The 12,276-nt window shown below is 42.6% G+C and overlaps 1 protein-coding gene across 2 annotated transcripts in view; it reads right to left on the bottom strand.

Annotated features, from left to right (window-relative positions):
• Positions 1 to 11,383, bottom strand: part of TBC1D22B (TBC1 domain family member 22B) — a 74,120-nt gene extending 62,737 nt beyond the window's left edge. Inside the window, exon 1 of one of the 2 annotated variants that reach the window (XM_087817368.1) lies at positions 11,243 to 11,383. In XM_087817368.1, coding sequence (XP_087673494.1) covers positions 11,243 to 11,298 — 56 coding nt within the window. In that variant the 5' untranslated portion in view covers positions 11,299 to 11,383. The remainder of the gene's footprint in view (positions 1 to 11,242) is intronic. The other variant, XM_016223733.2, reaches the window with a different exon arrangement.
• Positions 11,384 to 12,276: the final 893 nt, after the last annotated feature.

The raw sequence follows: 12,276 nt of genomic DNA, 5'->3' as shown, positions 1-12,276 counted from the left end.
TAAAATAAAATAAGCCTTCCAAGTTAACAGAATATACACGCATACCCACCTCCCAAAGCAAGTACAGTCCTTATAGTGAAAGATTTTTTTTTTTAAATAATAAAAATAGAACAAAGACCAAATACATTAATCATTCCAATAAAGGTAAATAGGCTGAACTCATCTATTAAAAGAAAAAGGGAAAGGATCCAAGATGGCAGCAGATTGAGTGGAAGCTACATTGACACTCTCCCAAGCCCAAACTGGAATTACAACTAAAATACAGAAAAGCCACCCTGAATAATCAATCAACTGCAACTGAAGACGAGCTGGGAAGCACCCTCAACCAAGGAGGAAAAGTGCAGATCACATAGAGACTGGTAGGAAGTGCAGAGGCGAGAGAGGGCTGTCTGGGCTCCTACAGGCAGCAGCTGAAGGTCTGCAGGGATATCTCAGTTGTGGGGGATTCCCGCTGAGGACTCTGGGATCTATCCCAGCCAAGAGCACCAGAACTGAGAAAGGTGCCCACATAATATCGGGTTGTGAAAGCAGCCGGGTTTCTGTTTGCAAGGGAGAGACGACGGCTGGAAATGCAGGCACCCTTTTAAGGGGCCAAGGCACAAAGTTTCGGTGCAGCCACTCACCTTGGGCTCCGGTGGAGGCAGAGTGGACTACAGCAGTGTGAGGAGAATCCAGGGGGGCTGACTGGAGGAATAGATCTCAGAGGGCACCCATTTGGACCCCGGTGCTGAGTCACTCCCCCATACGGCAGAGAACATCTTTCTCAGGCAGACATTTACCTTCCAAGTAGCATTTGCCTGTGGGGGGGGCACGGGGGACAATTGCCCCACCCTGCTGGAAAACCTCTGGCCCCAACCCTTGGAGTTTCTACAACCTGAGGCTTCTTAAAGGACTGGTAACAATCAGCAGCCCCACCCTGTGGAGTTTCTACAGCCTGAGGCTCATTAAGAGACTGAATAACAACCAACCTCTGGGTGCTTTGAGTCTTTGCCTAATTTGCTTTTGGACCTAGGGATTAAAAAAGCAGACCTTGGTGCTCTTCTTGGTTCTGTCCAAACACACCCAGCCCCAGCAGAGGAAACCAGAAGCTGTAGACAGTGGAAAACTTCAAACAGGGTACTCAAGGCCAGTCACAAACAGCATCTGACATTGGCCTGCACCAGAGACTATTGAAAAGACCAGCAGATCTACCTAATACATAGAAACAAATCCAAACAGGCAGCCAAAATGGAGAGACAAAAAAAACAACAAGCCCCAAATGAAAGAACAAAATAATTCTCCAGAAGAAGAGCTAAATGAAATGGAGATAAGTAATCTATCAGATATAGAGTTCAGAATACTGCTCATAAAGATGCTCAACAGCATAAAAAAAGATATAGAAACTATGAAGGAAATTATGAATGACACAGTAGAAATAATAAAAAACATTGGATGAAATGAACAACGGATTAGGGGAAGCCAAGGATTGGATCAGCAGATTACAAAACAGAGCAGGAAAAATCAATCAGAGAACCGAAAAGAAAAAACAATTAAAAAACAAGAGGGCAGTTTAAGGGTGCTGTGGGACAACATGAAATATAACGATATTCGCTTCATAGGAGTGCCAGAAGAGGTCAAAAGTAAGCAAAGGTTAGAGAACCTATTTGAAGAAATAATGGCAGAAATCTTCCCTAACCTGGTCAAGGAAAAAGTCACAAAAGTTCAGGAGGCACAGAGAGTCCCAAGCAAGAAGAACCCAAAGAGGCCCATGCCCAGACACATCATAATTAAAATGCCAAAAATCCAAGACAAAGAGGGAATCTTAAAGGCAGCAAGAGAAAAGCAATCTGTTATCTACAAAGGAGCTCCCATAAGGCTGTCAGTTGATTATTCATCAGAAACTCTACAGGCCAGAAGGGAATGGCATGAAGTATTCAAGGTAATGAAAAGCAAGGATCTGAAACCAAGACTACTCTGTCCAGCAAGGCTACCATTCCAAATAGATGGTGAAATAAAGAGCTTTCCAGACAAAAAAAGCCAAAACGAATTTATCACCACCAAACCAGCATTGCAAGAAATGTTAAAGGGACTGCTGTAATAAATAAAAATAGAGAGAAACATAGACATAAAGAAATAAAATGGCAATAGATAAGTACCTATCAACAATAACCTTAAATATAAATGGATTAAATGCCCCAATCAAAAGACATAGGGTAGCTGAATGGATAAGAAAACAAGACCCAAATAAATGCTGTCTACAAGAGACCCACCTCAGAACAAGACTCACACCGGCTGAAAAAAACCACAAATTTCTGGAGGACTTTAAGGGAGAGCTTGACAGCAATACAGTTATAGTAGGAGACTTTAACACCCCACTGACTTTATTAGATAGATCTCTGAGACAATAAAGCAACAAGGAAACAGGGAGTCTAAGTGACACACTAGATCAGATGGATTTAACTGACATTTACAGAATATTTCACCCCAAAGTTGCAGAATATACATTCTCCTCAAGTGCACATGGGACATTCTCAAAGACAGACCACATGTTAGCACATGTTAGCACACAAAACAAGTCTCTACAAGTTCAAGAAGATTGAAATCATATCAAGCATCTTCTCGGACATTTATACCATGGAATACCATGGAGCTGTAAAAAAGAAGGATCCTTTACCCTTTGAGACAGCATGGTGGGACCTAGAGAGTATTATATTACACGAAATAAGCCAGTCAGAGAAAGACAAGTATCACATGATCTTACTCATATGTGGGATCTAATGAACAAAAGAAACCAATGAACAAAATACATCCAGAGACATAGAAGCATGGAACAGACTGACGAATCTCAGAGGGAAGGCAGGGGTGGGTGGGGAGAGATTAACCTAAGAACTTATATGCATAACCCATGGACACAGACAATAGTGTGGTGAAAGCCTGGAAGGGAGAGATGCAGGGTGGAGGGGATCAATGAGGGGAAAAGGGGCACATTTGTAATATGTTCAACAATAAATATAAATTAAAACATTTCTAAAAAATAAAAATAAAACTATATAAATGGCACCGTACTACATATATGACTTATTTTGACTCTAAATCATAAATGCTACTTTAAATATTATTTAATTTCATAGCTAGCTGTCTGATCTCCCAATAGAAATTAAAAAAACATTTGCTCCAAAAAAGTATAAAAACCATATATTTCACATTTTCAAACACAAATAAAAGTACAGAGAAAACTATAACATCCATGAACCCATTACTCTGATTTAACAAAGGTTAACATTTGTCACATTTATTTTTTCTTTTTAGTATTCAACGCATCTTTCAGTAGAATACACTTTTATTTATTTTTAAATATGTTTTTAGCCCTTGCCGATGAGGCTCAGTTGGTTGGGCATCAGCCAGTGCACTCTTCTGGTTTGATTCCCGATCAGGGCATATGCCCAAGTTGCAGCTCGATCCCCAGAAGGGTGCATGCAGGAGGCAGCTGATGGATGTTTCACTCTCGCATAGATGTTTCTCTCCCTCTCCCTTACTCTTTCTCTCTAAAAATCAATAAAAATTTTTTTAAAAATATGTTTTTATTGATTTTAGATAGGTAAGAAGAGAGAGGGATAAAGAGAGAAACATCAGTTGGCTGCCTCGACCAGAATTGAACCAGGGGCCTCTTAGTGCATGGGAGGACGATCAAGCAACAGCAACCCTGGCCAGGGCCACATTTCATTTTTTTAAGAAGTTAAAGCATTAGAGAGACACTACTTAAGTTCCAATGGCAGTCCCCAGCCCCGTTTCCCTTTCTCCCCATGAGATAACCACCATCCTAAAGTGAGTATGAAATCCTCCCCATCTGTTTTTATACTTTTATATATATTCATGTATCCATAAACATACAATACTTATGTTTTAATACTTCACATAAAAGAGTGCCCACTGTATGTATTATTCTACAGCTTGCTTTTCTCATTCAACAATGTGTTCTCACCCAGCTCCATTTTTAAGTTTTTCTGATTACAAAAGTAACACATGCTTAGTGGAAACACCGAAAGTCACTAACACACAGCATCCTCACCAGGGGAAGGCACGATGCCACGCCCATTTTCAGCTTCTAATGGTAGTGGTGCATTTCTTTGTCTGTACACCCTCACCACCTGGCAGAGGGCAACACATCAGCAGACACTTAACAGACTTAATCAGTGAGGGCTGGAACTCTATAAAACCCAGGCCTCTGTTTTAAGCTGACTTTTGTTTTGCCAGACGTAAAAACTAGAGGCAAACATGCCACATCTCAGAGAAATCACATTGCCTACGCAGAGAAAAGAACGCCACAGGATGTGCTGCAAAAGAGACAAAAAGAAGCAAAAATCCTTGTCAACCTCAGTCAATCTCTTTTAACCACAAAACGTATTGGCCTAGCTGGTTTAGGGAGTTGGAACAGTGCAAAAACCTTGGTAGGAAAAATCAACAGGGGTTTGCTTAGCACTGACAAAAGAGCTAAAGCAAATATGGGAATAGAGCTATCCAATCTGAAACCAAAAGTGTTGGCAACTAATTCAGGTTCACACACTCACTGGATCGAAGTCTTCCAGAAAAGTGGATCTACGCTGTTTCATTGATAATTTAGTATCTTCACTTACTTTATTAGTAAAACATTTCCAAGCTAAGAACAGGTTGTAATGTGCCTGCCCAGACAGGCTGGGACCATTACACCAAGTCTACTATCAGATTCATTAATGTTATGAAAAATGACCAAATGATAGAGAAGGCTCCTACGTAATTCAAGTGATTAGACACTTTTCTCAACTTCATTTAATGCTAAAAAGAGTTCCTTGGTTTTAACAAACACTTGCTTTTTTAGAGAGAGTGGAAGGGAGGGAGGTGGGGAGGAGGGAAGAGGAGGGAGGGGGAGAGAGAGAGAGAGAGAGAGAGAGAGAGAGAGAGAGAGAAACATCGATGTGAGAGAGACACATCGATTGGCTGCCTCCTGCACACAACCTAACTGGAGCTGGGGATGGAACCTGCAACCCAGGTATGTGCCCTTGACCGGGAATCAAACCCGAGAACCTTTGGCTCATGGGCCAATGCTCTAACCACTGAGAAACACTGACCAGGGACAAAGACTTTTTTTTTTTAAATTCTCACCCGAGGATATGTTGTTGTTGTTGTTTTTAATTGATGAGAGAGAGAGAGAGAGAGAGAGAGAGAGAAACATTGATATGAGAAACATCAATCAGTTGTCTCCTGTACCTACCTCGACCAAGGATCGAACCTGCAACCTAGGTATATGTCCTGACCAAGAATCAAACCCACAACCTTTTGGTGTATGGGATGAAGCTCCACAACATTTTTGCTTAAAAGAGGGAGAAACCCTTTCCAGAAAGATTGGAAATAAGAATATGACAAATGAGCCAGGCTCTAGCTCACACTTGTCTCTCCTGTTCCAAGTCTCATCCGCATCTTTTCACTAGAAGTGTCCACACCCTTGGACTGGATGAGGTTCTTTGACAGAAGGTGTTTTCATCTTAGCAGGGAGGGAGGGGGAAGGGGGAAGCAGTAGTAGAGAGCATGGACTGGGAGTCAAGAAATCTGCAGTGTGATTTGTGCAGTCACTACCCCTCTTCAGCCTCAGCTTCCTCACAAGCAGTGGTCTTCAGAGTCAATTCTAAAATTCTACAATTTCATGACACTCAGATGTTCAGCAGCACCAGCAAGTCACCACTTTCAAAAGCACAAGACAGAAAAGCCCACCATCAGCACCCCCCCCACACACACACACTTCATCCACTCTTACCTATGAATCGTGCTTGGTGTGAGTGACAGAGCAAAAGAGAAATATCCAGTGACATGAGCTGGAATTGGTAAATTAAAACTTACCACTCAGCTTCAGAACTGGTAAGAGCCTTAGTCCCACTTAATCCAAACCCCTCATTTCATAAAGAAGGAAACTGAGTATGGAGTTTTCAATTTAAATTTGCCCTAAAATTTGGCTTTTTCTCTAAGATTATCACACCACAATCTTACCTGACTACCTAAGCCAAAAATCTGGTAGTGACGCCTCCTTGGCCCCTCCTTCTCCCTCACTCCCCAAATCCAGTGATTTACCAAGTCCTGTAGATATTTTCAATCTTGACCTCTACTCACCATTGCCATTGCCCTAGTCTAAGCCACATGGCCTCTTCCTCTACTGACTGCAGTAGCCCCCTAACTATCCTCACTCTGATCCCCAGCAGAGGTGCAGGAGTGGGTTGAAGAGTCAGGAGGGCAGGGGGACAAACTCAAGTGTTTGGAAATGTGTAAATGTGTGTGGGAAGGGTAATTGTCCCAATAACTGGTGGGCCTTCCAGGTGTTTGGTGGACAAGGACCAGAGATGTTAAACATCCTACAGTCCAGTACAACACAGAATTAACCCACCCAAAACAGCAACCATGTATCCCCACCCCTAACTGGTGAAAACACTATCCAAGTCATTTTCCTCCGGGCAGCCAGAATGATGCTTTTATAAATGCAAATCTGATCGTGTCTCAGCCCCCATCACCCTTCTAATGGCATCTCACTGCTCTTGGGATAAAGATCAAAGTCCATGACTTGGCCCATTTTTCCGACCATGAAGTGCCTGGAAGACTCAGAGATTTTGAATTTTATTCTAATGACAAATGAGAGGTCTGTAGAGGGCCAGAAGAGAAGCAGGAAAACCAATCAGGAGGCTACAGCAGTAGTCCAGACAAGAGAGGACTCAGACTGGTCCATGGCAGTAGGGGTAGAAGTGGTGAGTACTCAGATTTGGAATATATCTGAAGAGCCAACAGGACTTGCTGATGAATTGGATGTGGCCGGAAGGGAAAGAGACAAATAAAGACATTAGAATTTGGGGTCTGAGGAACTTGGTGAATGTTGGAACCATTAAGTGAGATGGAAAGAATAGCTTTGCAGGAGTACACAGATGTAGAAATCAAGAGTTCTGTTTGGACGTGTTAAGTGTGAGATGTATTAACTGTTCAATATCCAAATGGCCAAAGCCTCCAGGACTAGAACTCGGGTTTCTTTCAATCAATTCAGAACTCTTTTTTCAGTGGTTCTCAAAGTGTGGCCCCCCAGATAAGCAGCAGCAGTATCACTTGGGAACTTGTTAGAAGCTCAACTTCTCAGGTCCCCCTCACAACTTCTGAACATGAAACTCTGGAAGTGGGGCCTGGCAATCTATGTTTTAAGAAGCCCTCCTGGGGACTCACTGAAGTTCGAGAACCATTGCTCAAAATCATACTCCTCATGGCTAAAGAACACCTGACACCATAGCTGTCCCACATTAGGCTTCTTGGTGCCTCTATAAACTCTCTACCTAATTAATAAGAGGTGGTATTTTTTTTCCACCCAGGACTCACTGGGGGCTCCAGACACACTACTGAATAAAGTTTTTCAATTACAGTTTCAAAAACTAGAGCAAGAGAGAAAAACAGTAGATACTGTGATTACAACTATCATTTTCATAACAGCTAATATTATTGAATACCTCCTGTGTACTTTCTATGCATTACCTCATTTAACCCTCATAATAGCCTTATGGGTTAGATACTCTGTCCTCGTTTTACAGATAAGAAGACTGGGGCACAGAGAGGTTAAGTAACTAACCCAAAGTCACACAGCTAGAAATTAGCAGAGCTGGGACTTGAACTCAGGCAGTCAGGTTCCAGAGCTTGGATTTTTTTGGTTTATTTTTTAATAGATATAATTGACATAAACGTTGTGAGAATTTAAGGTGTACTGTGTGTTGGCTTGATACATTTATATGTTGTAACTGATTACGATCAAAGTGTTAGCTAATACCTCTACCACTTCACATAATTTTAATTTCTTTTTTGTGGTAAGAACAATTAAGATCTAGTCTCTTAGCAATTTCAAAGTTTTGTTGACTATAATCACTATGCTGTGTATTAGATCTCCAGGATTTATCTATCTACTAGCTCCAAGTCACCACGTGGTACATACTGCCCCCTATTTTCCTAGGCATCCATTCAAGGACTACTTGATTATTAAGTGCATTCAGCTCTCATGTATTACTGAGAGAACTTAAAAAGAAGTTTAATTCACCCTGGCCAGGTGATTCAGTTGGTTGGAGCATCATCCCGTGCACCAAAAGGTTACAGATTTGATTCCCAGTCAGGGCACATACCCAGGTTGCAGGTTCCATCCCTGGTTGGGGCATTATGAGAGGCAACTGATCAATGTTTCTCTCTCTCTTCCTCAATTTTAAAATAAATAAAAGCATATCCTTGGGTGAGGATTTAAAAAAATAAAATAAAAAGAGATGTTTAATTCCATCAAGTTACCATATGACCGAGCAATTCCACTCCTACATCTACTCAAAAGAGTGAGAAACATACATTCACACAAAAACCTGCCCAAGAATTTCATAGCCTTATTCATAATAGCCAAAACATGGAAACAACCCAAATGTCCATTAACTGATCAGTGGATAAACAAAATGAGATATATCCATACAACGGAATATTATTTAGCCATAAAACGGAATGAAATACTGATACATGATACAACATGAATGAGCCTTAAAAACATGCTTAATAAAAGAAAACAAGAAAGGTCCCATATCACATTATTCCACTTTTCTGGAATGTCCAGAATAGGTAAATCTGTACAAATAGAAAGATTAGTGGTTGCCAGGGGCAAGGGACTGTGGAGTCGGAGGAGGGAGGGGTATGGAAAGTGACTACTAATGGATATGGGGTTTCTTTTATGGGGTGGTAAAAATGTTCTGAAGTTAGTGGTAATGGTTATACAAACCATTCATGAATTTTTATGGTATATGAATTATATCTCAGTAAAGCTGTTTTTTTTAAAAGGATGTTTAATTCATTGTGAACTTAGGCTATTTTACTAAATAAAATTCCTACTTGTCATTAAAGTTGCTGAATCTTAATCAAAGAAACAAAGTAACCTGCCATCACTTTGAATTTTTACCTTTCAATTTGCAAAAAGGAGTAAACTAGTTTCACTTCCAGGTTGTAATGTACCTCAACACAGTCATCTGTGTCATTTCACCACCCAGGAGAAAGTTTTTCTTCACTAAGATCGAAACAGTACAAATGCAAAAATTCTATTCTTCAGAAAATGCCCTAATATATTCCTTAAATCAAAGCACTTACTACCTAAAAGTAGTTTTCTCACAAAACCAGGGGCTCCTGGGGCTTCCTTGCTAAAAGCACACAACTAAACAAAATTTCAACGAGTACTAAAAATTATTATGAACTGTGGCAACATTTTAATGCCCTAAGATAAACAATGAACATAAATACCTAGTACTGGGTAAGGATCTGAGACACATTCTTTTAAATGTTTACTTGCTCTGATAATAACAGTAATACTAATAACTAGTATTTAATGAGCGACTATAATGTGCTAAATAAACACTGTCCTGGGCTCTTTACAAATAGGATGTTTAATTTAGTCCTCACACTAACCCCGAGGAAAGTATTTCTATCCTCATTTCATAGATAAAGAAACTGAGGCCTCGAGAGGGTGAGCAAATCATTTGTCCTTGATCACACAATTAAGAGAGTCCAAATAATAGCCCAAGTTTTTCTGAACTCAAATGGTCTCTCCTCTATCCCTCTATATTCCTTTTCAAAATGAAAAGGAAGTCAGAAACTTGTAGAACTGAAGACACCCCCCCTTCCTATCTTACAAAAGTAGTGCTTTGAAAAAGATGACTGTTCCTATAGTCCAAAAGAGGAAATATAGAAAACAAAGATTGTTAATAACAACCAGCAGTCAATAGGCATAAAATACCAGGCCATGTCCCACTACTACTACTTCCTGATTTAACAGTTTTCCCATTGATTCTGCTTATAACCTTAGGATGTCAAAGTTTAATGATCTCACTATGGAAAACCCCAGAGAGCAACAGTTAGTTAGGCTGGGGAGCTCACTAGACCAGGAAGGAAAAGAAATCTGTTGGCAGGAAGTGGTGCTTATCTGAAAACATAAAAGTCTTTAGCATTAATATTAACACTGTAACTCCACAGCACCTTAATTGAAGCTATCTCTGCATTCCTTTGTACTATTTTAATACTGTATTACTAAAAGCTGATTCCCACTCTAGTCTCCATATGTCTAATAGGATCCTAAATAAAACAAGACTGCTATATAGCCACCACTGACCTTCATTGGTGTATTGCTATATTTAAAAAAAAAAAAAAAAAAAAGCCACAGTTCAAAGGATTATCCCAGAGTCAATGTGGAAAGGTAGCATATGGGGCACAACCAAACATGAATTTCATCACCAAGTGAACTGTAGCTGGCAACATCTAAAATTCACAACTGAAACATATACTCGCGTCCTTATACTTCTCAGGATTCTGCCCCAAACAAATTGAAACTGTAAACCAACAGCAGATGGATGGATGTACAATTGCTAAGCGTTACAACAAACACCAAAAAGGGAAGGGGGAAGGGAGCAGCCTGGAAGGTCTGCTCTCCAACTAAACAACTGAAGAATGAAAAAATGTAGTTCATGAAAAAAAATTCTGCACAAAAAGAACATCACAATGCATGCGGGTTAAGGAGTCACTTGGGGTTGCACAAATCCTTAGAAAATGCGAAAGAAATAACCTCGATATCTCGATTCTTGAGTCACCCTGCGATAATTCCTAATGGGAAAGGGCCAACTCAAGATGAAATAAGGTCAAGCTTGAGAATTTTCCTGACTTCTGCCGCCCCCACCTCCACCCCCACCCCCACCCCCACCCCCCAAGGCGGTCCCAAGCTCCCAGCAGAACCTTGTAGGAGCCCAGAAAAAAAATTCGTGCGTGCAGAGCTGGGGGAGTGAGGGAAGGGGCCATCCCCGTGCCAACAACCACCTGTGCGTGGCGGAGACCCCCAAGAGAGAGTTCTGTTTAAAGTGAGCAGCAGCTCTGGGGATGGCCCTCCTAACCCAGCATGGACACTGGCTACTCACGCAGCTCCACTGTCCCTCACGCCCGGACTCCGGCCACCTCCCGCTGAGGGCAGCCCCTCCTGCGCCCTCCGCCCGCAGACCCCGGTCGGCTTCCACACCAGCCGTCCCCAAAGCTCGCTGCCTGCTCGTCTGCCTGACAGCTGCCCTGCCACCGCCGAGCAGCTCCAGCTCCCCCAGCCCAGGTCGCCCAAAATAGCCTCCCGGGGTCGGCGGCGCCCGGGGCCCGCGGGATTTAGGGCTTGGGATCTGGAAGGGTTTGTCCAATCCCCTCGTCCACTCAAGCGTCCTGGGCTCACCTCCCCGGCAGCTTGGCGCTCCTCTTCCAAAATTGCTTGCTATTCTCGGCAGCCATTGCACTGGCCCAGGGAAGGCCTTCTAGGCGGGCCAGGGGGGTACCCGGCGAGATACCCCCAGGATCCCGCAATCGGAGGGCCAACCCAGGCCGCTTCCCTGCCGCCGGTCAACGGCTCCGGGCTCCTGGGGGCGCCATCTTGGATGTGGGCACCCCCCCACTCAGCGCCGCTGCCATTGGTGGGCTGCCAGGCCGTGGTCGGACGAACCAATCAGGAGCCGGAATCCTGCAGGCCGCTGAAGCCCAACGGTAACGTCAGGGGCTGGGCGCACAGGTGGACCGGGAAGGCGGTGCTTGGACAGCGGGGAGGCGGAGCTGAAAGTTCCTCACCCCACAGAGGGGAAGAAGCAGGTAAAAGACCTACGGGAAGGAGGAGAGGGTACAGTTTCCTTTGAGAGCGGTTGGGGGGAATGAGGTTCTTGCATCTAATGTTTGGAAAGAGAGCATATGTATTATATACGTAAATCTTGACCTAAAAGTAAGGGCCCATGTGTTGCATGAGGCCCATTTTTAACATCTCCCAACTCAACGACACCTCTTGTTATTACCCACCGCTTTGCCTTTGGACCCGGGTTTTTTGTTGGTTGGTTGGTCGGCTGGGGTTTTGTTTGTTTGTTTGTTTGTTTGTTTGAAATCTGTGAAGGAAGATCAATAAGGATCGATAGCCCGGGGTTGGTAACTGTTCAACCCGTGAGTAACGGTTGGTTCAAGAGAGTCTCCCGTTAACTGAACACGATTGAAGGACTTGCGCTGTGAGTGAAATTCGAATCATCTAATCCCAGTTTCAGACAGTAACTGCCATTTTCTGGCTATGAGAACCAGATGCTGACAAACAATATTTAGGAAATGTTCTTATTTTTTTCATCCGATTCAGACTGCCAAGTAACGTTTCTCGCGAGAACATAGTATCTCCAAGGCACGAATCACAAAGATTAAGACTACGCCCCAAAACAGACTTAACTTCTCTTATTACTGTAT

Source organism: Miniopterus natalensis, chromosome 5 (assembly GCF_054644295.1).
Source record: "Miniopterus natalensis isolate mMinNat1 chromosome 5, mMinNat1.hap1, whole genome shotgun sequence".
NCBI lineage: Eukaryota > Metazoa > Chordata > Mammalia > Chiroptera > Miniopteridae > Miniopterus > Miniopterus natalensis.
This window is presented reverse-complemented; position numbering and strand designations above follow the sequence as displayed.